General features: G+C 43.0%; 1 protein-coding gene across 1 annotated transcript; it reads right to left on the bottom strand.

Annotated features, from left to right (window-relative positions):
• Nucleotides 1–85: 85 nt before the first annotated feature.
• col9a3 (collagen, type IX, alpha 3) lies at nucleotides 86–25,412 on the bottom strand. Its single transcript, XM_024005701.2, has 32 exons — nucleotides 24,922–25,412; nucleotides 23,639–23,707; nucleotides 22,083–22,118; nucleotides 21,909–21,980; nucleotides 21,426–21,479; nucleotides 19,371–19,406; nucleotides 17,598–17,621; nucleotides 17,322–17,375; nucleotides 15,268–15,321; nucleotides 14,969–15,010; nucleotides 14,764–14,820; nucleotides 14,457–14,510; nucleotides 14,300–14,353; nucleotides 14,053–14,106; nucleotides 13,856–13,909; nucleotides 13,640–13,693; nucleotides 13,389–13,442; nucleotides 13,258–13,311; nucleotides 12,404–12,457; nucleotides 11,943–11,987; nucleotides 10,590–10,643; nucleotides 10,399–10,452; nucleotides 9,519–9,572; nucleotides 9,346–9,417; nucleotides 6,929–6,964; nucleotides 6,578–6,622; nucleotides 6,446–6,478; nucleotides 2,224–2,370; nucleotides 2,051–2,105; nucleotides 1,741–1,923; nucleotides 1,426–1,503; nucleotides 86–1,232 (listed from the first exon to the last, which is right to left on the bottom strand). The coding sequence occupies exons 1-32, from the start codon at nucleotides 24,985–24,987 to the stop codon at nucleotides 1,048–1,050; spliced, it is 2,037 nt and encodes a 678-aa protein (XP_023861469.1). The 5' UTR covers nucleotides 24,988–25,412; the 3' UTR covers nucleotides 86–1,047.

The following is a 25,412-nucleotide window of genomic DNA, read 5'->3' as shown; positions in this document are numbered from 1 at the left end:
ACTTAATTTACTTGCCTTTGTGTTTATCTCCTGATTGTTTGATTGCATGAACATTCAGTTGGTTAACTTGATATGTAGAAAAGAGTAATGTTTTACTGAAAAGTGGCTTTATTTGTTATTTCTTACAACATGGTGCTGTAGCAACTTACTGTACATACAACAGTCACCCACAAATAATAAATAGTAATGTATATTTAATAGTTACAGCACCGGTACAAATCGTTAATGAGTTATTCTACAATTACAATTTCTGATGCATCCACATTTTATTTTATTTTCAAAACTTAATGGAAGAGATTTTTAAATCAAACATGTAATCATGAAATGTGAAAAAAGGAAACGGGCAACAAATAAACTTGACAAAATGTTTTAAAAAAGCTAGTCTAGCAAGAGTTGGAAAATACTGTGGTTGCATCAATATACAAAATCTGGGCACTTCATTGCCTGTTACAGTACACCCAAAGCTCCTTGGCAGAGACTTCATTTTGCTCACTGGCACATATCTTCTTATTTTACATTTTGTAAGCTTGTCCTGTAAGGGAACACTCGGGTCTAAGCAGAAAGGACCATGACACATTCACTGCAAGGACAATCACAGTTTTAGTGTTGGAGAGTTATCTTCCAGACAGGGGGTGAAACAACTAAAGTACATATTTTTACAGAAATGTTTTTGAAAAATAATGGCCTATAAGCACTTTTCCAGTAAAGTTATTTTTCAGTTTTTTTATTAAATTGTCATTTACTTTCAATGGTATTTGACACAATTGCATGTGTTCTCTAGTGCTCTTGTGAAACGTTTAATCAGCTTTGTCCACTTCATAGATGGATGGAGTCTAGATTTTTGTCTTTGTTTCTTCTCTGTTCTCCCAAACTGCTATTTTCCTCTTGGGATGTCCTCTTCCTCTCAAAATAAATCTCACATCTTGTTACTGTTCCCGTCTTGTTTTAAATACATTCAAGAGGAAACTGACTTGTCTTCTCTCCTCTCCTTCTCTTCCTCTTTTTCACCTCCCGGGGGGGCTAGTTCCAGGATGAGGGAAGTAATGTTTAATGGTTCTTGGGATTAGAGGTTTTCCCATGGACATTTGCCCCCTGGCAGGCGGTTGTGTCACAGATTCCTGGGGAGCCCGAGTGCCCAGTCCTTCCTGTCCTACCTGCCTCTCCGGGCTCACCTGGATCTCCAGGGGATCCGTCACGCCCGTCTTTGACGATTCCAAGCACTCCTGGGATACCTACGGGCACAATGTAGGGAATGAGCCAAGTTTCCCAACAGGGATACATTGATTTAAACAGGGAAACCGGCACTACTCTCCAATATAGGCTCAGGTGTCCCACAAAAGGGTTTATACACAGGCAGAGACAGTATACTGATGCAACTCCCCAAACCACTCTCACTGTGAATGCACAATATATAAACTGTCATACCTTGGTATCCTTGGTCTCCAATGGGGCCTTCGATGGCCTTTCCGATGGGTCCCTTGTCTCCCTGTTCACCAAGATCACCTGTTGAAGAGACAGAAAACAAATGTTACTAAAAGAAGGCAATCTATTGGCGCTACAAATTGTGCAATAGGCACAACATAGAGATGGTCACACTTGTCTGTACACTTCTTATGAGATGTACAGTATGTTCTATGCTGCAAAGTTACTATCTGTAAGTCCATTGCTCTGTGCTGATCAGAAAGGCAGACATTCTGAGTATGTTTCTTGACATGGACCTGTGTATCTTCTGTTACCTACCTCTGGGACCGGAGTCTCCCAGGTCTCCAGGCAGCCCTCTGTAGCCAGGAGGTCCACGGGAGCCGGGGTGACCAATAGACCCAGTCTCTCCTACTTTCCCTGGAAGTCCGGCAGCACCGGGGCGACCCACTTGGCCAGGGGACAGGGGCCTTCTGAGGTTGGCAGCCAGCTGTGCAATCTGATCTGAGGAAGTACATAGGAAGATACATTTGCAAACACATTCTTGWAAAAAAAAAAAAAAGGATCTAATGTCCTTTTTTGGTCATTTAGACAAGGACACTACAGCCCTTTTGATCTCCAAAATCCTCACCATCAATCATAGATCCACACAATTCTCTAATGTGCTGTTCGCTTGCCAGTTTACCCTGAAAACAGATGCAGAAAAGACAGACATTTCATTCAGCAGGTGTCATCAATCTGTGGCATTCTTGGCACAGGGACACCAAGTTTACAGGGATCGAGGTATTATCCCTGGTTACTCACGGGAACACCAATCTTGCCCGCGATTCCAGGCAGACCCTGTTCACCCTGGAAGCCCATTAGGCCTGGTTTCCCAGGAACCCCTCTGGCTCCGAGCTCTCCCTGTGGTCCCACCACACCTTTAGGTCCCAGCTCGCCACGCTTCCCAGACTGTAAACACAAACAAACAAAAATCTAATCTACAGCTCTTGCGTTCACTCAGTAAATGTCAAACAGATGTTTAGTTGTGCGGGAGGAAAGTGTTGGTCTATTGCACTCTGTGGAAAAATGAACTTCTCCGACATCTTGATCCGAGGGAATCAGACAGCTCAATTGTTCCCTTCGCCTCAGAGCTGGTTCAGCAGTTAATTTTAGGTGACCTAGGAAAAAGAAACTACCTGACTTGTCAAAAGCTTTCTATGAAGTAAAAACTGTAGGCTTGGCCATTTCCCCCCACAATAATAAATAAAGTTGTGCAGTCCCTTGAGAACATCAGTGTGGGAGTGTATATGGCGTTGTCTCACTTGATAATTAATCTAATGAACACAACAATAGCTCATAAGTGTCAGAGTTACTGTAGCTAGCTAGCACCATGGAGAGTTGTTGAGCCACATCAGCGCCTTGGCTGTAATTACATTCATTGTAAGGCAAACTGTGCTGCAGATTAGCGTAGCTCCCTTCTCCTCTGTGGGGATGGCAGAGAGTGGGCTAATAACACTAAAGCAACCGTACAGCAAGCTAATTAATCCAGCTAATCCTAGAATGGGAGCTGGGAGGATCCCGTGCAATGAGTTAGTGTGTTGCAGTCTGGCCTGGGCACCAGCGCTTAGTAGCAACACCACATCTCTGGCAACACATCAGACATGGCGCAGCGTTCTTAGGAAACTATGCAGTGTTTAGTTTTTAATGTATTATTTCTTACACTGTTACCCCAGGAAATCTTAAGTTTTAATACATACAGCCGGGAAGAACTATTGGATATAAGAGCAACGTCAATTTACCAACATTATGACCAGGAATACAAGTTTTCCGAAGCGGTTCCTCTGTTTGGACCACCACCCAGGACAATGGATCGGATCCCAGTAGGCGACCCAAAACAACGGCACCGCAGAAGGAGCGGTCTTCTGGTCAGGCTCCGTAGACGGGCACATCGCTTACCTCTCCCGAGTATACTACTCGCCAATGTACAGTCTCTTGACAACAAAGTTAGACGAAATTCGAGCAAGGGTTGCCTTCCAGAGAGACATCAGAGATTGTAACATTCTCTGTTTCACGGAAACATGGCTCACATTGGGATACGTTAGAGGCGGTACAGCCACCCGGTTTCTTCACGCATTGCGCCGACAGAAACAAACACCTCTCTGGTAAGAAGAAGGGCGGGGGTGTACGCCTTATGATTAACGAGTCGTGGTGCGATCATAACAACATACAGGAACTCAAGTCCTGTTGTTCACCTGACCTAGAATTCCTTGCAATCAAATGCCGCATTATCTACCAAGAGAATTCTCTTCGATTATAATCACAGCCATGTATATCCCCCCCAAGCAGGGACATCGACAGCCCTGAAAGAACTTCATTGGACTATGTAAACTGGAAACCACATATCCTGAGGCTGCATTTATTGTAGCTGGGAATTTTAACAAAGCTAATCTGAAAACAAGGCTCCCTAAATTTTATCAGCATATCGAATGCGCGACCAGGGCTGGCAGCTTTCTGGATCATTGCTACTCTAACTTCCGCGACACATACAATGCCCTCCCTCGCCCTCCTTTCGGCAAATCTGACCACGACTCCATTTTGTTGCTCCCAGCCTGTAGACAGAAACTAAAAACAGGAAACGCCTGTGCTCAGGTCTGTTCAACGTTGGTCCGACCAATCTGATTCCACGCTTCAAGATTGCTTCGATCACGTGGACTGGGATATGTTCCGGATAGCCTCAGACAACAACATATGCTGATTTGGTGAGCGAGTTTATTAGCAAGTGCATCGGTGATGTTGTACCCACGGTGACAATAAAAACCTTCCCCAACCAGAAACCGTGGATTGATGGCAGCAATCGCGCAAAACTGAAAGCGCGAACCACTGCTTTTAATCATGGCAAGGCGACCAGAAACATGACCGAATACAAACAGTGTAGCTATTCCCTCCGCAAGGCAATCAAACAAACTAAAGCGTCAAGTAGAAGACAAAGAGTAGAGTCGCAATTCAACGCTCTGACACGAGACGTATGTGCAGAGTCTACAGTCAATCACGGATTACAAAAAGAAAACCAGCCCCATCGCGGACACCGTCGCCTTACTCACAGACAAACTAAACAACTTCTTTGCTCGCTTTGAGGATAATACAGTGCCACTGACACGGCCCGCTACCAAAACCTGCGGGCTCTCCTTCACCGCAGCAACGTGAGTAAAACATTTAAACGTGTTAACCCTCGCAAAGCTGTCGGCCCAGACAGCATCCCTAGAAGCGTCCTCAGAGCATGCGCAGACCAGCTGGCTGGTGTGTTTACGGACATATTCAATCAATCCCTATCCCAGTCTGCTGTTCCCACATGCTTCAAGAGGGCCACCATTGTTCCTGTTCCCAAGAAAGCTAAGGTAACTGAGCTAAACGACTATCGCCCGTAGCACTCACTTCCGTCATCATGAAGTGCTTTGAGAGACTAGTCAAGGATCATATCACCTCCACCCTACCTGACACCCTAGACCCACTCCAATTTGCTTACCGCCCCAATAGGTCCACAGAGGACGCAATCACACTGCACACTGCCCTAACCCATCTGGACAAGAGGAATACCTATGTAAGAATGCTGTTCATCGATTACAGCTCAGCATTTAACTCCATTGTACCCTCCAAACTCATCATTAAGCTCGAGACACTGGGTCACGACCCCACCCTGTGCAACTGGGTCCTGGACTTTCTGACGGGCCGCTCCCAGGTGATGAGTGTAGGAAACAACATCTCCACCCCGCTTATACTCAACACTGGGGCCCCACAAGGGTGCGTTCTCAGCCCTCTCCTGTACTCCCTGTTCACCCATGACTGCGTGGCCATGCACGCCTCCAACTCAATCATCAAGTTTTCAGACGACACTACAGTGGTAGGCTTGATTACCAACAACGATGAGATGGCCTACAGGGAGGAGGTGAGGGCCCTCGAAGTGTGGTGTCTGGAAAATAACTTCACACTCAACGTCAACATAACAAAGGAGATGATCGTGGACTTCAGGAAACAGCAGAGGGAGCACCCCCTATCCACATCGACGGGACAGTAGTGGAGAAGGTGGAAAGTTCCTCGGCGTACACTTCACAGACAAACTGAAATGGTCCACCCACACAGACAGCATGGTGAAGAAGGCGCAACAGCGCCTCTACAACCTCAGGAGGCTGAAGAAGTTTGGCTTGTCACTGAAAACACTCAAACTTTTACAGATGCCCAATCGAGAGCATCCTGTCGGGCTGTGTCACCGCCTGGTACGGCAACTGCTCCGCCCACAACCGTAAGGCTCTCCAGAGGGTAGTGAGGTCTGCACAACACATCGCCGGGGGCAAACTACCTGCCCTCCAGGACACCTACACCACCCGATGTCACAGGAAGGCCAAAAAGATCATCAAGGACAACAACCACCCGAGCCACTGCCTGTTCACCCCGCTATCATCCAGAAGGCGAGGTCAGTACAAGTGCATCAAAGCTGGGACCGAGAGACTGAAAAACAGCTTCTATCTCAAGGCCATAAGGCCATTAGACTGTTAAACAGCCATCACTAACATTGAGTGGCTGCTGCCAACATACTGACTCAAATCTCTAGCCACCTTCATAATGAAAAATTGGATGTAATAAATGTATCACTAGTCACTTTAAACAATGCCACTTTATATAATGTTTACATACCTTACATTACTCATCTCATATGTATGCCACACGGCCATCGCTCATCCATATATTTATATGTACATATTCTTATTCTTTCCTTTACACTTGTGTAAGATAGTGAGAAAGGGACAATGATAGACTGGTCTAGTAAGCCCAACTAAGTAGGGGTTTGGCTGTACTCTTAATAAATGAATGTGATCGCAATGTTTTTGGTCGTTTTCTACTGTATTAGAGAGACAAAGTTGTCAGTAAAATGTGTCTCAATGTAGAGAGTCGGGAACTAGGACCTATACATTTTGTCGTTGACAAACATACATTTTACACTGGCAAAGATATACTCCACAGTTTGGATGAAGATGAAAAGATAACTCACCTCTCCTTTTTGGCCAACTGGACCAAATGGACCCTGAGAATGAGCAAAAGATTTTTGACGAATAAGACAAAGGAAATTGGATGACATACATGTTTTCATTTGACTGAATTTAAAATATGAAGGATAACTTACAGGTTCTCCATTCTCCCCGGGCAAACCATCAGCTCCTGCCATGCCCTGAACAGAAAACACAAGTGAATATTTGAATAACAACAATTGGGTGTGCATGGGAGCTTCCATAGAAAATATAATGTATCGTTAAGTGCCTACAAAAGTCAAATATACCCTCACATTATCTTCCATAATGAGCCCATAAATCCATTTCCCATGATCTTTTTGACAATATTCTCTCTGAACCCCTTAAGAGACAGAACATCCCCAATAGCAAACTGAATGCAGACAGTGGGAAGAGGGTTACTATGGTATTATCATTCTTAGCTTAATTTGACCTTTGACTCCAAATGTAAGGAGCTACAAGTGTACCATGTCTCCTTTAGGGCCTGATGCTCCGACTGGACCCTGTGAGAGAAACAGAACGAGAGAGTGAGGAGAGAGAGAAACAGTTAATAAAATAGAGTCCGTGGTTGTGAAGTCCAGTAGCAGAGCGCAAGGCTCCATAGATGGCAGGCTGTGTGTGCGGAGTGAGATGGAGAGAGGGATGGAGGTGTGGTGGGTTGTGGAGTGGGGCAGCCTAGGAGCTGGATAAAGCCAGGCTTTGTTCTGCCCTCGGCTCCTGAACAGGAGGCTGCTATGTTACCTTTCGTTACACAAACTATAGTTTTGGCAAGTCGGTTAGGACATCTACTTTGTGCATGACACAAGTAATTCAACTGTATATGTACAGTTGAAGTCAGAAGTTTACATCCACCTTAGCCAAATATATTTAAACCGTTTTCACAATTCCTGTCATTTAATCCTAACAATTCCCTGTCTTAGGTCAGTTAGGATCACCACTTTATTTTAAGAATGTGAAATGTTAGAATAATATTAGAGAGAATGATTTCTTTCTTTCATCACATTCCCAGTAGGTCAGAAGTGTACATACACTCAATTTGTATTTGGTAGCATTGCCTTTAAAAAGTATTTAACTTGGGTCAAACGTTTCGGTTAGCCTTCCACAAGCTTCCCACAATAAGTTGGGTGAATTTTGGCCCATTCCTCCTGAGAGCTGGTGTAACTGAGTCGGGTTTGTAGACCTCCTTGCTCGCACACGCTTTTTCAGTTCTGCCCACAAATCTTCTATAGGATTGAGGTCAGGGCTTTGTGATGGCCACTCCAATACCTTGACTTTGTTGTCCTTAAGCCATTTTGCCACAACTTTGGAAGTATGCTTGGGGTCATTGTCCATTTGGAAGACACATTTGCGAACAAGCTTTAACTTCCTGATTGTTGTCTTGAGATGTTGCTTCAATATATCCACATAATTTTACTCCCTCATGATGCCATCTATTTTGTGAAGTGCACCAGTCCCTCCTGCAGCAAAGCACCCCCACAACATGATGCTGCCACCCCCGTGCTTCACGGTTGGGATGGTGTTCTTCGGCTTGCAAGCCTCCCCCTTCTTCCTCCAAACATAATGATGGTCATTATGGCCAAACAGTTCTATTTCATCAGACCAGAGGACATTTCTCCAAAAAGTACAATCTTTGTCCCCATGTGCAGTTGCAAACCGTAGTCAGGTTTTTTTATGGCGGTTTTGGAGCAGTGGCTTCTTCCTTGCTGAGTGGCCTTTCAGGTTATGTCGATATAGGACTAGTTTTACTGTGGATATAGATACTTGTGTACCTGTTTCCGCCAGCATCTTCACAAGGTCCTTTGCTGCTGTTCTGGGATTGATTTGCACTTTTCGCACCCAAGTATGTTCATCTCTAGGAGACAGAATGCGTCTCCTTCCTGAGCGGTATGACGGCTGCATGGTCCCATGGTGTTTATACTTGCGTACTATTGTTTGTACAGATGAACGTGGTACCTTCAGGCGTTTGGAAATTGCTCCCAAGGATGAACCAGACTTGTGGAGGTCTACAATTTCTTTCTGAGGTTTGGGCTGATTTCTTTTGATTTTCCCATGATGTCAAGCAAAGAGGCACTGAGTTTGAAGGTAGGCCTTGAAATACATCCACAGGTACACCTCCAATTGACTCAAATTATGTCAATTAGCCTATCAGAAGCCATGACATCATTTTCTGGAATTTTCCAAGCTGTTTAAAGGCACAGTCAACTTAGTGTATGTAAACTTCTGACCCACTGGAATTGTGATACAGTGAATTATAAGTGAAATAATCTGTCTGTAAACAATTGTTGGAAAAAGTACTTGTGTCATGCACAAAGTAGATGCCCTAACCGACTTGCCAAAACTATAGTTTGTGAACAAGAAATTTGTGGAGTGGTTGAAAATCGAGTTTTAATGACTCCAACCTAAGTGTATGTAAACTTCTGACTTCAAATGTAGGTATTGGACTAGGAGTGGTGGGGGGATGCCTTCTGGGGAATATTTTTGTCTTTCAAAGTCCAGTTGGTGTTTGTGTGTAAATGCAGCCTTAACAATCATGCCCTAACATGTTCTCTGTCTGTCTGTCTGTCTGTGTCTGTGTGTGTGTGTGTGTTGGTCAGGTCGTGTGTTAAAAGGCTCTCTAGTTAAGAGATTTTCATTGACAGAAATGTCTCCAGTGGATGGACTCATTAACATTGGGTCAGTTGGTCAATAGTTCTAATCCGTTTTAAAAGGCATAGCTACAAATAAAAGACCTTGTTTATTCACACAAGGACATCAGTGTAGTTGATAGGGATGTTTGGGCTTGGAACCACATGGTGAGCGGTTCAAATCCCTGGGGTGGACACCACTTTTGGTCACTTCAGAGAGGTCTTTGTCCAGCAAGCATTCTGTTCGGAGTCACACTCACCCTCTCACCAAATCCGCCGCGAATCCCGGTTGGTCCGGGAAGGCCAGGGTCACCAAGAGCCCCCTTTATTCCCTGTTGAACATGACATAGACACCATAAGAACACTGCAACACTCAATCATTCAATTGATATTTGGTGGGACATCTCATTTCGTATCCTATCATGCTACTGACCTGGAAGCCTTTGCTGCCCTGAACCCCGATGTTGCCCACTGGTCCGACGCCCCCCTAGGAAACGCACATCATGTTAGCACAATAGGAAGTACACGAGGGCCTAAAGACAATGGAAGTAAATCTTAGCCTGACCTGTGACACAGACCTGCATTCCCTCATCCAATATTATCAAACCTTGCCTTTATGAGACTCCAATAAAGCAGGACATGATTGTGTTTATAACTTTGAAAGAGGAGGATATTGCGGTTGTGTGTTATGAAAGAGGCACAAGAGTCATAATTTGTGTAGAAGTTGATAAAATCACTTGTGTTTGAGTTATGTCTTATCTAAGGAATGCTTTGAAAGTGACACTGCATCCAGCTGTGATGGGGAAGTGCCACCTGGCTTTAGACCCAAGGCTGTATCCTGCATTCCCTCCCTCTAGGGTTCTGATGGGGAACCAAAGACAAAGACCCCTCTGTCTCTCTGACCCTCTTTCCTCCATCCCTATTTCATACATTCCCATCTTCCCTACTGCCTTCCATCTCACTGGAGGAGAATAGCTGTATAATGGGGTGGTATGGGACTACATTTCCCCATGGGTGTAAGAACATGTTGTACGTTACTATGCAACAGTCTCCTAGTTAATCACAAACTATTGTGTTTTATCATTTAACTAATAAGTGGAAGTTTTCATCTTTATCCTCTCTCAATCGTCAAATATAGCCCCATGAAGATATGAAACAGATTTTTCCTACCAGGAGTCTGTTTTAACCATGTGTTCTAATGCTATGTTGACTACTATTCTGATTGGTGTATGGCTCTATTCTACCCACTGGCATCTTAACAGGTGGATGCTGCCACGTTTCCATAGTATTGAACTTTGACCTAGACTACTTACAGCCACTCCTCTGGGTCCCGCCTCGCCCCTCTCTCCTGGGATACCAATGTCGCCCTGTGGGAGGAGTCAGATGATGGTGCAGGCAGGTGAGAGGAGCTGATACACCATGACTGCATTGTAACAAAATGACCCACAACACAGAAACCCCTGAAATACCCCACAAGTGCCCCAGAAGCCCATCAGATACATACAGGAATACCTGGCTCTCCAGATGGCCCTGCCTCTCCCATCTCTCCTGGGTCACCCTGGGAAGGAAAGGGGAATGGTTATGTGGTGGCTTATCATCTTTACTGCAATTGGCTAAATGGTTCATCTGATTGTATGATATCATTTATGACATCACTGTCTATATATTTTTCCTGAAAGTGTGATGTAATTTGTGACATCACTGTCTGTATGGTTTCCCTGATTGTATGATACAATTTGTGACATCACTGGCTGTATGACATCCCTGTACATATTTATGACATCACTGATTATGACATCACTGGCTGTTTCTCTGATCCTATGATATCAGTTGTGACATCATTAGCTGTATGTGTTAAAACATCCAGCTTCAGTCAGCTGATTCTAGCCATCTTTTATGGTTAGTTCTAGTCGGGAAGCTTAGTCTCCCATTCAGAGGACGCCCACTTTTGTTAGTGTCTTATTGGTCAATGTCACACCAAATAATTATCACCACATCTCCTTCAGCTTATCAGTGGCCTTGATTCCTGGGACTTCAGTTTCAGTTAGTCTACGACCCCAGCACGCTGTGTGGTCAGAAACGTGCTTTCCCCATCCCAATGAGCACTTCTAAAGTTTTTCCTCCGGCTGAACTTTTTCTCCTTTGGACTGAATCCCTGCATGTCTGATGTTTAATTATGTGTGCATCTAAACGACCACATAGTCAGTTCTCACTGGACATGATTCTCAGTTTCTGAACCATGAGTGGTCAGATGTGTGTGTAAATGTGGACATCTTCTTCCATTAAACTCCCATTAACCTGGACATCCGCATCATCCTTGTTCTGACCGGAAATTCTGAAGTGGTTGCTACCGGCCTTAAGCCAGCACCTAAGGTTTCTTATTACATTCATGGTCCTTTGATTCACTACAATCCTAACCCTACCCCTATTTTTCAGTATGATTCCATCCTTTCATTACACAATATCAATGTGACATCACTGGCTTTATGACATCACAAAACATTTCTGACATGACCAATGATATGGCACGCCTGTATGACGTTGCTATGAGTCTTTATGACATACCTATCTGGATTATGTGCATATGACATCATTGGATATATGACATCACTGTCTGTATGCTGTGCCACAATCTTTTTGACGTCACTGTTTATTCATAGCTGTCACAGTGTGGACTAATGGACATTATTAGGTACTTCTAGGCATTTGTGTTGCCTGTTTGACACCCACTGATTGTGACATCGCTCTGTTATAACTATGATATCCTTCTCTTTATGGTCTCATTGTATACATCATATCCCTGTCTTTATGAAATCACTGTCTTCATGACTTAGTTATGCATTGTTGCCATACTCACAACTCCTCCTTTGGCGCCCTTTGCGCCAGCCTTTCCTTGTAAACCCTGAAATACAGACATAGAAACATGATTCTGGAGTAGTGTCCACAGTAGTAATATGATGCCATGGGACTCGGGACTGGTTAACACAAGGTGGGAGACAGAGTTAAGGGCTAGTTAGGACAGAGTAGACTGTAAAGAAATCTATACTGTGTTCTTTACTGCAGAGCATAGAGGCACTAACTGTTGTCTATTTGAGATGTGAGAATGTCTATAGTGCCTATTGGAAATGAAAATCCATACAGAGTACAGAGGTACTAACAAAATGGAAAGCATCTCTGTCTGTGTAGTCATTAGAGTGTGTAAGAGAATCAGAGTGTGCAAGGGCATCTCCCAGTAGGAGGTACAGTGGGACACTAACAGATAATGGCCAACTAACCCTACACAGTGGGACGCTAGATAATGTAATGCTCGATACTCACAGGAAGGCCGTTGGGTCCTTTCTCACCGGGTACCCCATTCCTTCCAGTGTCGCCCTGGCAATGCAGAGAAACACTGTCACTATGTCATAAAAAAATTGATAGTTTTCATTTGTCTGCTGGACAATGTGAAGCTATCGCCTGCGTCCACATGACTGTGTTTTGTTGATTGTTCTTAATGCTCGTACAGAACTAGGGGAAAAAACTTTCCAGTTTTCTGCCCCTTCCACTTGGAACAAGCTTCAAAAGGTCCTGAACTTACAGGAGCTCGTCCCTTTTAATGAGTTTAATGCTACAGTAGGATAAACATTATGATAGAAAATTAAGTGGGTGGGCTGTCAATGTTTTGACCCCTACATATGTAGGATCTTAATTTGATAACTTTTTTGTTGCTGAGAATTTTAGTGTATTCGATGTTTAAAAAGTCTTCTAAAGTTAATCATTTAAACTTAAAAAATCTCTGACTTGATTTGCCATAATGAACATGGCTCAACCCCTACAAAAATGTCCATTAATTATAATCCACATAATAATTCACATTTCCTGTTGCTGCAGGAAGATTATCTTCCTGATGTAGCAAACTGGCTCAAATTAAAATCCTACATCTGTAGTTGCACTACACTTTCCCAAACCATCTTGCTGTGTACATTTATGTTTTTAAAACTATAGTGCTTTGTGTTTTATGTTATAAGTGTGTTTGCAACTTTGTGTGCCGCTATTTTGGCCATGTCTCTCTTGTAAAATAGATTGATAATCTCAATGAGACTAACCTGGTAAAATATATCAGCGACACCCTCACTGTGGACTCATGGGAAAGAGAGCAGAGAGCATGTTGGGAGAAAAGGGTGCCACTTTACCTTCTCGCCATCCAGTCCCTGGGTGCCATCTTTCCCGTCTCTGCCGGGGATGCCCTGCAGGAGAGAGAAACACTGTTGGTCAGGGGTCCAAGATATCTGTTATCAATAGAGATTTGTATTTTAAGACTTACGGGCTCCCCTTTGGGTCCTGCTCCGCCAGAAACTCCCTTTGGACCAATTTTGCCCTGTTGAGAAATGATGAGAAACAATGTTACAGTACCTGCAATGAACCGTTTGTAGCACAACATTAGATCCTTTAAAATCCCCTGTACTCACACCATTTACCATCATATGACTGTTTAGTCTGCTGTTTGATTAGAAATGAGAGTTATCAGACATGCAAATATAAATGCAAAAATGTATATGTGTATTATTTACTCACAATCTCTCCCTTTGGCCCTCTAAATCCCTCTGGTCCTTTCTCTCCAGCATCACCCTGGAATTATCAAATGACACACACAGAGCTTTTTATTGATGGGACCAATGGCAGACATCTAACACAATGACATAAAGATCAGCACCGAAGTGAGCAGTGTATAACTTGTGCAGTATGAGTTATACACTCCTCAACAGACAGTACAAACAAGGAGAGACTCACTGTCTTGCCGATGATGCCAGCAGTACCAGGTTTGCCTCGGAAACCTGGTAAACCCTAAAAAGAGAGAGATAAAGAGAGATGATGCATTTTAATCAGGAAAACTGAGAGCACATCAAGTTTCCACTGCAGCCCATTGAAGTGCTGGTCTGTAAATTCCAGAGATCTGTGACAAAGACCTTCAGAGGCGTGGTACTCACCCTGTCTCCTACTGCCCCCATTGGGCCCTGAAGTCCCCTCAAACCACGAGGACCCTGGGAAACAACAGCACAGGATGGTTAGGGACCAGCAGAATCAATCATAATCACCATCAGAACCTATCAGAACATTCAACAATGCATAGCATTCACACATCAGGGCTAAGGCAGAAAGGAATCAACAATGTAAACGGACAGCCAACAGATAGAAATGGCCGTGTTTTGAACCACATTAGGTGACAAAACTCACCTGCAGGCCGACAGTGCCGGGAATCCCTGGAGGACCAGGTGGGCCAGCATTACCCTGGGAGAGAGGACACACAGTTAACAACACATAGTTAACATCTGGATAAAGACTTCAGACTAGTCACATACTCTGATTTTTACTCTTTCAACTCTGATCTCACCTTCTCTCCATCTTTCCCGAGCTCTCCCTTATCTCCTTTGTGCCCTGTGTGACCCTAAATAAAGATAGAGAGAGGGAATGATGAAAGGAAAGACAGAAGAAGCAAGGCATACATATTTAGAGATGGATGGTGAGATATAGAGAAAGACAGAGGGGTAGATGATGGGAGAGGGAGAGATACAACAGTTAGTTTTGCTGTCACGTTTGGTAGTGAGTGATGGAAACGCCAAACGGATGCTTCACATTTATACATACGGTGAAATATCGGGCTCATTGTTTTATCTGTGGCGACAATGTCCTGTACCCACCTTGAATCCAGGCATTCCTGGAGGGCCAGAGGGGCCAGGAGGACAGATGGCAGGACACTATAAAGGGGACAGACAACACTGCATTAGGTAGTTATGTAGTAAAAATAATGTCACACTGCTGTTCAATGTTGTGCATAGCAATCAGTACAGTACAGGGTTCATGTCCTTAAATGTGTTGGTTCTAAAAAAACATTCTGACACTTACCAACAGATCTCCACTGCCATCAGGGAGAGCCCCAGGAAGACCCTTAGAAAGGTAGAGAATGACATTTAGATTGATATATAAATGAATGAGTAACATTTCCACCTTTCTTTCTTAAAGCATTTCTTCACCCCACATCTGAGGACATTCATCTCCATTCCTTGTGAAAACTGCACTTATGCTCTAGAAATCCACTAGGTGGTAGTACATGGATGCACTGACTGATGGCAGCTAAAACAATGACAATGGGGGATTTCACTAATGTGAAAAATCAGCAGATAATGTGGATGTTCTGTTCTTACTGGTGGTCCATCAGGGCCGGGAGGCCCGGATAATCCTGGAAGACCCTCAGGGCCCTGGGAGAGAGAGAGAACACACAGGTCAATCAACAGGATTCATTTGCATATAAACTGCACAAAATCAGTGCATAGAGTCACATTGCCCCTACCCTCATCATGTTAAACGAAATCAAAGCTGACTCTTCCTTGCTGCACCCCTGGTCAGCGACTCTGATAAGAAACTCAACTGAAATCATGATCACTCCAATCAGTCCTAGTTCTCTCTCCAGGGGCCTCTCCCCACAGAGAGGAGACCTTATGCTGGGGTAGCCCACTAGCAGGACCCCCTCCACTCATGGACATTCTGATTCCCCCCCTTGACTACTGTAAACGGTCATTGTTGGTTGATTCTAGCAGAGGTTTATTTAAAAAGGATTGGAATGAAGAGACATGCCTGTCTGTCAGAGGTCTCTAGCCTTGGTCCTGGAGTGATCCTGCTTCTGCAGACTTTGTTTGTCATTCAGTGGTTAAACAGTTAAATTCTTGACGCTAGGGGCCAGAATTATTTTTATTTTTTAAATAACGTTCCCAAGGTAAACGGACTATTTCTCAGGCCCAGATCGTAAAATATGCATATAATTTACAGATTAGGATAGAAAACACTCCAAAGTTTCCAAAACTGTCAAAATATTGTCTGTGAGTATAACAAAACTGATTTTGCAGGCGAAAACCTGAGGAAATCCGACCCGGAAGTGCATTATTTATTTTTTATCCCTGTTTCATTGCCTGCCCCTCTTCCATTTAAAGGGGTATCAACCAGATTCCTTTTCCAATGGCTTCCTCAGGCTGTGACCAGGCTTTAGAYATAGTTTCAGGCTTTCATTTTGAAAAATGAGCGAGATTTTTCAAAACGAGTCAGGTGTCCTTTGATTAGTTCCTGCGCGCGAGAGGGGTAGCTCGACATTTTCTTTCTCTCTTTTATTGAATAGGTTACCGTCCGGTTTAAATATTATCGATTATGTATGTTAAAAACAACCTGAGGGTTGATTATAAAAAACTTTGACATGTTTCTACGAACATTACGGATACTTTTTGGAATTTGTCTGCCTTTCAGGAATGGAACGAGGCTGTGGTTTTCTGAACATAACGCGCAACCCAAATGGCGTTTTTTTGTTATAAAACTAATCTTTATCGAATAAAAAGAACATTTATTGTGTAACTGGGAGTCTTGTGAGTACAAACATCCGAAGATTATTATTATTGCTTTTCTGACTTTCGTGACCATGCTAATTTGGGGCTAGCTGTTCTTACTGTTTTGTCTAGTGATTGATAAACTCACAAACGCTTGGATTGCTTTCGCTGTAAAGCATATTTTCAAAATCTGACACGATAGGTGGATTAACAACAAGCTAAGCTGTGTTTTGGTATATTTCACTTGTGATTGCATGATTATAAATATTTTTAGTATTATTTTTGAATCTGATACATTTTGGAATTTTCTTCTGCCTTTCAGGACCGGAACGAGCCCTGTCTCTTATACACATCTAGATGTGTATTAAAAAGAACATTTATTGTGTAACTGGGAGTCTCGTGAGTACAAACATCCGAAGATTATCAAAGGTAAGCGATTAATTGTATTGCTTTTCTGACTTTCGTGACCAAGCTAATTTAAGGCTAGTTGTTCTAGCATTGATTGATACACTCACAAACGCTTGGATTGCTTTCGCTGTAAAGCATATTTTCAAAATCTGACACGATAGGTGGATTAACAACAAGCTAAGCTGTGTTAAGCTGTGATTCCATGATTATAAATATTTTTAGTATTATTTTTGAATTTAGCGCTCTGCAATTCAGCGGTTGTTTAGGAAAATGATCCCGTAATCGGGATCTGTGTGCCAAGAAGTTTAACTCGCCAACTTAATTACTTAATCATGAATTAGCAGTGAGTCCACTAGATATCCAGTAGCGGCAGTCAAAGAGCGTATTACACAACTGGTTAAGTGTATATTTCCCTGTTTTCTGTCTGTTGTACATCTTTCTTAAAATCGGGATTGATTAATTAATTGGTCTTCACTCACCGCTGGTCCCTGTGGCCCGATTCCGCCCTCAAGCCCATTGGCTCCAGGTGGCCCCTGGAAACAATAGAAATGGGTTAGGTGAGAGCACACACACACACACACACACACACACACACGCGCGCAAGCATTTACGCACGCAAGCATTCATGCACGCAAACACATGCATAAATGTGTAATAAGACACACATATACATGCAAAAAGATCCACACACACACACACATACATACATGCAAAGTGACAACATAAGAAAACTCTTTATAATCATCTGTACTCACTGGAGCTCCTGGTCTCCCTCTGCCCTATGGAAGACAGGGAAAGGCATATTAATAACCTGTTATGGCTGCAGTATTGGAAAAACTGGAAAATATGTGCCAATTTTCAAACGGCCTCTTAATCAATTTTTGCTCTTACAATATGCATATTAATATTAATATTGGATAGAAAACAATCTCTAGTTTCTAAAACCGTTCTAATTTTTTCTCTGAGTGGTACAGAAGTCATTTGGCAGCACTTTCCCTGACCAAGAAGTAGAATGTCAGAAATCTATGCTCGCTTCAACGTTATGCCTATACATGGTCATTATACGTAAGACCCTACGTACACTCCGTACGCCTTGCTCTGGGTGTCAAGAGGGTATGAGAGAAGAAATTTAGTGAATATCTTGTTCAGAGGTTGAATAAGAGCTATTTCTTTGACGTGACCGACCACTTCCGGAAGTCTGAAGCGCGCGACTTGGGAGTGATATTGCRTTCTGTTTTGCTGCTGTTTTGGACGGGAACAATCTCCGGCTGGGTTTTTATTTGATAAATGAGACCATATCATCGTAATGTATGTTTTTTCAATATAGTTTAATCAGATTATTTGAATTTTTTTTCGGGAGTTTTGCCGTGTTCCGTTCTCTGACTTTTTTTACGTTGGACAAATCCGTGCCAGTCGACCAGTGCCAATGCTAAGTGAGAAGGGAAAGTTGCCATCCTGACTCCAAACAACGACTCATCTGGACAAAGGACACCCTGATCAACATTCTGATGAAAGATCAGCCAAAGTAAGACCCAATTTATAATGTTATTTCATATATCTGTCGTGCATGTCAACTGGTCGCGGGCGCCCAAGTGTGTCTGGCTATTGTGGCTATGCTAACATAGCGCTACATTTTGTTTTCGCTGTAAAACATTTAATAAATCGGAAATATTGTCTGGAATCACAAGAATCMTGTCTTTCAATTGCTGCACAGTATGTATTTCTCAGATATGTTTTATGATGAGTAATTAGTTATTTGACGTTGGTGTCTGTAAATGTTATGGCTGCTTTCGGTGCAATTTCTGATTGTAGCTGAAATGTAATTTATGATTTATACCATAAATATGCACATTTTTCAAAAAAAACATATGCTATACAATAAATATTTTATCAGACTGTCATCTTATGAAGTTGTTTCTTGGTTAGTGGCTATATATATCTTTATTTGGTCGAATTAGTGATAGCTAGTGACGGAGTAAAAAACTGATGGAGTTAGAAAAGTGCTCTCTTTTGCTGACGTGGTTAGCTAATAGATTTCCATATTTTGTCTTCCCTGTAAAACATTTTAAAAATCGGACATGTTGGCTTGATTCACAAGATGTCTACCTTTCATATGCTGTATTGGACTTGTTAATGTGTGAAAGTTAAATATTTTAACAAACTAGATTTTGAATTTCGCGCCTTGCACTTGAGCTGGATGTTGTCATAAGTGTACCTGTGTCGGGATTGCAGCCCAAACAAGTTAAGACATACATACACATCAGTTTGTGTACACTCCCACATCGGTGTGTGTCTTGTAGCTAGGGCCCAGCATGTTTCTTGGCCATGTGACCTAACCTGGAAACACTCTGGGCCCTAGTTATGGGTTTAACTGTAGAAAGGAAACACTCTGGGCCCTAGTTATGGATTTAGCTGTAGACAGATGAGGGGGTGTAATAGAGGTTATGAATGTGGACAGGTGAGGGGGTGTTCTGATATAGGTGACGTTGATGGCATGTAACAGTGGTGGAAGATGTAACAGTACTTACAGGAGGTCCACCTGGCCCGGAAGGTCCAGCGTCGCCCTGTAGAAACACAGAGACAACCCCTCAGACGACTTCAACAGATAAAATGAAACATGAGACTAGGCGAGAACTAGGTTAAAAACCTAAAACATTAGTTCCAATGTTCTTGCGCCAAAATTGTTTCGAGAACTTTGGGAGGGGATGACATGTGTCAGCATTGAGTCATGTATCAGTGAGCCAAAACTAGAGCAACTGCCTTGGTCCACATAGGTGAGAAACATTTACAATTATTACATTATTATAAACAACAGACCCTGTGCTTCAGTGACACTCAGCCACTCAGCCTAATAAAGATGCACCACCCCCACTCCATCCGATGCTTTCCTTATTTTATTTAGCTTTTCCTGTCCACACTTTCATTCCCCCCTCCCTGTTTCCCCTTGCACCCCCTCCTTTACCCTCCAACCCCTCCTCTGTTCTCCTCAACCCCACTCGATCTCAGCTGTGTTTGGAGTGTCTGTGTGGTGTGAGGGAGAAAAAGTCTTACAATCAGACTTAACACAGTGGTGTCACAGCAACCCACACTGCATTCCACCCTGTGTCTGCTGACTTTTCATTTGATGAGTGTAGACCGGTGTACAACTGCACATACTAACACACACACACACAGTAAGACACTTGCACACACTCACATGTATAGTCACATCACTCATGCACCTGTACACATACGCACGCATATGCACACACATACAGCCACACGCCTGTATGTCTCCTGTGATGTATGGAATGTAATGTATGGTGGTTAGTTTTCCCTTTTCCTCTCTTTACTGTTATTCTCAGTATCTCTAAGGTTATCTGCTTGATTTGAACTAAGGTCCATGAAACTACACTAACCTTTGTGCAAAGTGAGACTGAAGTCTTCACTGCTACAACAAAGCACACATGAATTACTTGGATTTAACAATAAAAATATACAACTATCCTTCCCTACTCTAAGCAGTAAAGACGCTGCATATGGGTATCAAAAAGCATCGGTGCATCTCATTATCTAGTGAATGTTTTGGGGAGATGGTCGATATGTCTTGACATAGAAAGGGAGTTCTTCTGTGAAAAGAGTTTCAGTCCATATTCCTCAGGGGGAGGGAGAGAACGCCCAAGCTTGTCAACCTTCATCCCATTAGTACATGGATGTTAGCCAGGAAATATCAGACAGGGTTTAAACCAATTGCAGCACGGCACATTTAATCCAGGTAATTAGGCAGTCAGACATCCTGATTAGTGGAACTAATTAGTTGAATTGCAGAGGGCTGCCTCCACCTTGACAGTGGAGCCATTTACACCCTTCAAGTTGTAATCACAGAATATTTTTAACATCCTTTAACCTACTATTTAATGCATAACTCCCAACACTTAACCATAACCAGTCCTGTGGTGCTAGATAACATTAGTGTAGTACTTTCATGCCTTCCTCTGAGGCTAACAGTATTCATTTTTTCCAATAGCAACCAAGCTGCAGATCCCTCTATTTCCTACAGTCTGGGCCGGTTTGGTGGGAAGCTTTTCGCATTCCGGGTGGGATTAGGGAAGCAGCGGCCAGCGGCAGATAAATCTGACTCAGAATCACCCGATCTCTCATTAAAAACATTCCCACAAAGGGCCAGAGCCTGTTCGACAAATCCGTCCCGACAGGGAGAAAACAGAGGCCTGAGTAGGTACCAGCTTTAGCCCACCAAGGTCTCTCCAAGAAGCACACTGTAACTAACCCCCTTTCTCTCTATTCTGGAGGGTCATACAGTAATGATACATAGAGGAAAGAATGGTACCTTCCTCAGCCTAAGGTCACAACACCAGCTCTCTGTATGTGTTTTCATAAACTGAGCAAACTGAAGAACCTCGAATGGTTATTGACTTTGTCACTCTGTACCTGTATCTCTGTGTGTGTTTTTTGTTGTTGTTGTGGGTGATTGAAATATACACTTAACTGCCCAGAGGGGCAGTCTTCAGTTGAAGAGGTCATTAAAGTCAATGGGGCACATCCAGAGGCAAACAGCCAGGAACCCGGAGAGGCACTTCACTTACCACCTCCCCCGGAGGACCGTCTTTCCCAGCAGGCCCATCAGCACCTGTCAATCCCTGAGGAAGAATCACAACATCATGGAAACATTAGACATTATATTGTGCTATTTCTTACATGTAAATTGCTAAATTCAACTGTTTAGATAGATGGCAGACATATGTTCTTATCAAGTTCTCTAACAAGAGGTAGCTATGAGCCAATTGCTCACACTTGTTCTAGAGGACAGGTTACTCGCTCTGCATGCATGAATGCAGGTAAATATCGGTTCAATCCAAATCAGTCGACTCCAGGTAGTTCATTATACAATGAGATACACTGAAAACTGGGAAGCAGTCTAAGCAACTGTCAAGGACTACAGCTTGAGATCAATAGGCTCAAACTACTGTTTATCTAATAGGTTCTACAGCAATTCAGCCAATCTTTTACGCATCTATAACAGGACCCGTGTTTATGTGTGTGTGTGTGAGTTTCTACGGGTCACTTACGTCCACCCCAGGGAGGCCAGGCAGGCCTGGGTTCCCTGGTCCTCCTGCTCCCCCTGCTTTCCCCTTGGGTCCCTGAAACATTGGGACAGCTCAGTGTTATAATAATCACACCCCCTACACAATTGGGTTGTTGATCCTTTGTTGTAAAAGGCTCTGTTCTGTTGTTACACTCACAGCTTTTCCTGAAAGTCCAGCCGGGCCATCTTTGCCCTGTCAATCAAAAGAAACAACATAAAATTCCAAAAGGACACGTTTAAGAGGCATCTGCCTTTGATTTCAGTCTGGAAAATTGGACAGATTTTGAACATACCATGCTCTTAAATAAGTTGTCTGTTAATACAAATCCAGTTACAAATGTTACTCAATTACTGTGTGTGTGTGTGTGTGTGTGTGTGTGTGTGTGTGTGTGTGCGCACGCACATGCGTGTGTGTTTAAAGACTAACACCATTTCAGCAGAAAGTTGTGAAATATGTACATCCTTCTGGCCATTTTTCTTCTCATAAAAGTTCAATCGAAACATGACTGAAATGAAACCCACCCTAGAGCTATACATGGAATGGCTACCAGTGATAGACAGACTGGGTGTATGAAGTGCTTTAACCCACAGTTGGTTGTAGTTACCCTCTGCCCTAAATCTCTCAATGGGCAATGGGGAGAAATAAACAGTGCTAAAATGGACCTGACGGAGCAGAGTGGTCACATGATGAAAGCCTCCAGTTGGTTTGGACAGGGGGTAGGGAAGTGGAGGGGGAGGAGGTGTGAGGGGTAACTTTAGATGCTCTCGTAGAGTATGAATGAATGGGTACTCTGTATGGCTGGCTGGTCTTCCAAGCTGTGGTGAATTGACTTTACTCCACCAAAGCAACACAAGTATTCAATCCCCAAAATCTAATAGACATAAAATATAATAGACAAAATTGATAGACAAAGATACAGTATGTATATCAAATTTATGGAATTTCTGTTATGATCAGTAAAGTTGCAAGCTCTGGTAACATATGACATTTTTGTAGAAGTTATTTTTGTTTTAAAGCACATAATCCAATTTCCCCTCTAACATATAGTATAGATATGGACTTGATGTCTGGTTTAAGTTGCGATTTATGGCTTTTCCCATATCTGTCATGATTGGCTCTGATGGGTCATCGGCTGTCGTCTGGCCAATAGGAGGCCTGTGTGCAGAGTGTTTAGTGATTACCAAATAAATACCTGTGGCACAGGGATTTGACTCTGTGTGAGGAGTCAATATGTTATAAACTGGATTACTAGAGAGCATGACCACAATTTTACTGCAAGAGCCATATTGAAACACCGCTATCAATGATGGGAAATTTAAACAACTTGATCAACCTTGATTAGAAAAAGAATATCAGTCATACTTGGATTTTCAGTCCATTTGATAAACTAATTTTTCTCTTTTTCCCCTAAGAAATTGTAGAAACTTAAAAACGACTTTGATTATTATCAGGATCAAAGACAACACCTTCCCTATAAAAAATTGGCATAAAGCTCAATGTACTGTAGATCCACATAGGTAACTGTTAAAATTCGTTGTGACAAGAAAGTGCTAAAGTGACAAGTTTCTTGATTGCCTCAGCCACGACGACAACTTAAATCAGTAATTGGATGGCAAACCCCTGCTCTACTACAACACTCCACTACCTTACAGTGGTAGTGGTCTCAAAACCAATAAGAGAACCCAACATGCATCGGTGTCTGGCTAACTCACATCAGTGCCATCCTTTCCATCGGGTCCCGGGGGTCCTGGTGGCCCGACTGCTCCTCGTGGACCGGGTCTCTGCAACACAAAACCATGACCTCAAAAATCAATACAACAAAAATTCCCGGAAAACAGTGATCATCATGCTATAAATGGCCTAAAATCAAACTGCTTATGTCTAGGCTACTGTTAAAATGGACATGGAAGGAATGTGCGCATTAAGGATGAACAGACAGGATACAATTACACCACCAACAACCAAGAAGCCTAAAATGCTTTGAAAGTGGTCGAATAAGTGTGAATTGATCGTGCATCATTATTCAGAACACAAATAAATGGTCACATTTTGCAGGTTGCAGTAGGCAAGGTTATAATGCATTTCTCTTAATCTCCTAAACAATAAACTACAACAACGTAAACATACATTTCCCTGATTCTGTTGTAAGAATGTGAAAAATATTAATATGTACTACAAAATATGATGCCAAAGCTATGCGAATCAAATAACCGTTAAACAACCATGCGCCCTGGCGCAGAAATGCCCAAAATTACGCACAGACAGTGCGAATAAATCATGGGGTCAAACTCATAATTTAAGTGTAATAAAAGGATGAACATATCACAAATAATTCATACAAAGAGTGTATTTAATATAAGACTGGAAAAAATAAGCTTTCGTTTTTCCTAGAGCTTCCCAGGAGCACGGCTGAATGAACAAAGGTGTCATTGTGCACAGGCCACTGGTCTCCAGGTTCTGCATTCCTCAACCTCAAGGAAAACATAACCCCGACTCCAGAAATGTGCAAGTAAATGAAAAAGAATTACTGCAAAGACAGTCCTTCACGGACACCTGTGTACGATTAAATAAACAAACGGATAGTGAGTTTGCTTTATCTGTACAATTTGACCGCATTGCTTCAATCGACACTTTATATAGGCTACAACCTTATAAAACAAATACAAACGTAGGAACATAAACGAAATCGTCTATATATCACCGCTATCTAAAACTGGGTCAACTGTTTGTCAAAATCGATGGTGAATAGCCTAACAAACGTGCAGGTAGCTGCCTTACAGGTAGCCTAATTACTATGGAAGGGTTAGACGGTCACATTTACACCCAAAGGGTAGCTAAGGCAGAAATTAGGAACTGAATGAGAATAACCTCATGCTAGTTATCAAATGCCTCTAAATACATCAGGCAGTTTACAAAGTAGCTACTTCGAACACAGGGTAGCGGATGAAAACAGTAGGCATGGATTGATAACGGGCGCCCCAAAGCCACCACTTACCTGGGCTGTAGATGATGTCAAAAGCTGGCACAGCAAGAGCAGCCCGAGAGCTGAAAACATAACCATGGCTCCCCGCTTGCCACTCAAATCCGAGTTTACGCGGTAAAAGTCAAGCCCCGTTCCCAGGCCTTATCGCTCGCTCTCCCCCAGGTTTCGTGACAGACCGCTCCTTCACTTTACAGCGCGCGGCTCCTGAATGGCTTTGACGTTGATTCCAGATAAACCCGAGCCTCCAGCCGAAGGGGCTGAGCTCAGTCGTACTGTAGAGAGGGATGAGGGAGGGGTGGGGACGATTGATGGAGGGGAGAGCGGGGTAGAGGGGTACGACTTCTGAGCCAGAAAAAGCGCTAAAACTTTCTTGCAAATCCATGGGGGCCAATGACTGTATATGGGGGCACTACTGCCCAATCCGAAACCGACCTCTACAATCTTATCTCCAAGTTGTGCAGATGTAAAATGTTTGGGTAGGTGAAAGCAAAATGGTGGAAACT

Source organism: Salvelinus sp. IW2-2015, linkage group LG17 (assembly GCF_002910315.2).
Source record: "Salvelinus sp. IW2-2015 linkage group LG17, ASM291031v2, whole genome shotgun sequence".
NCBI classification, from domain to species: domain Eukaryota; kingdom Metazoa; phylum Chordata; class Actinopteri; order Salmoniformes; family Salmonidae; genus Salvelinus; species Salvelinus sp. IW2-2015.
This window is presented reverse-complemented; position numbering and strand designations above follow the sequence as displayed.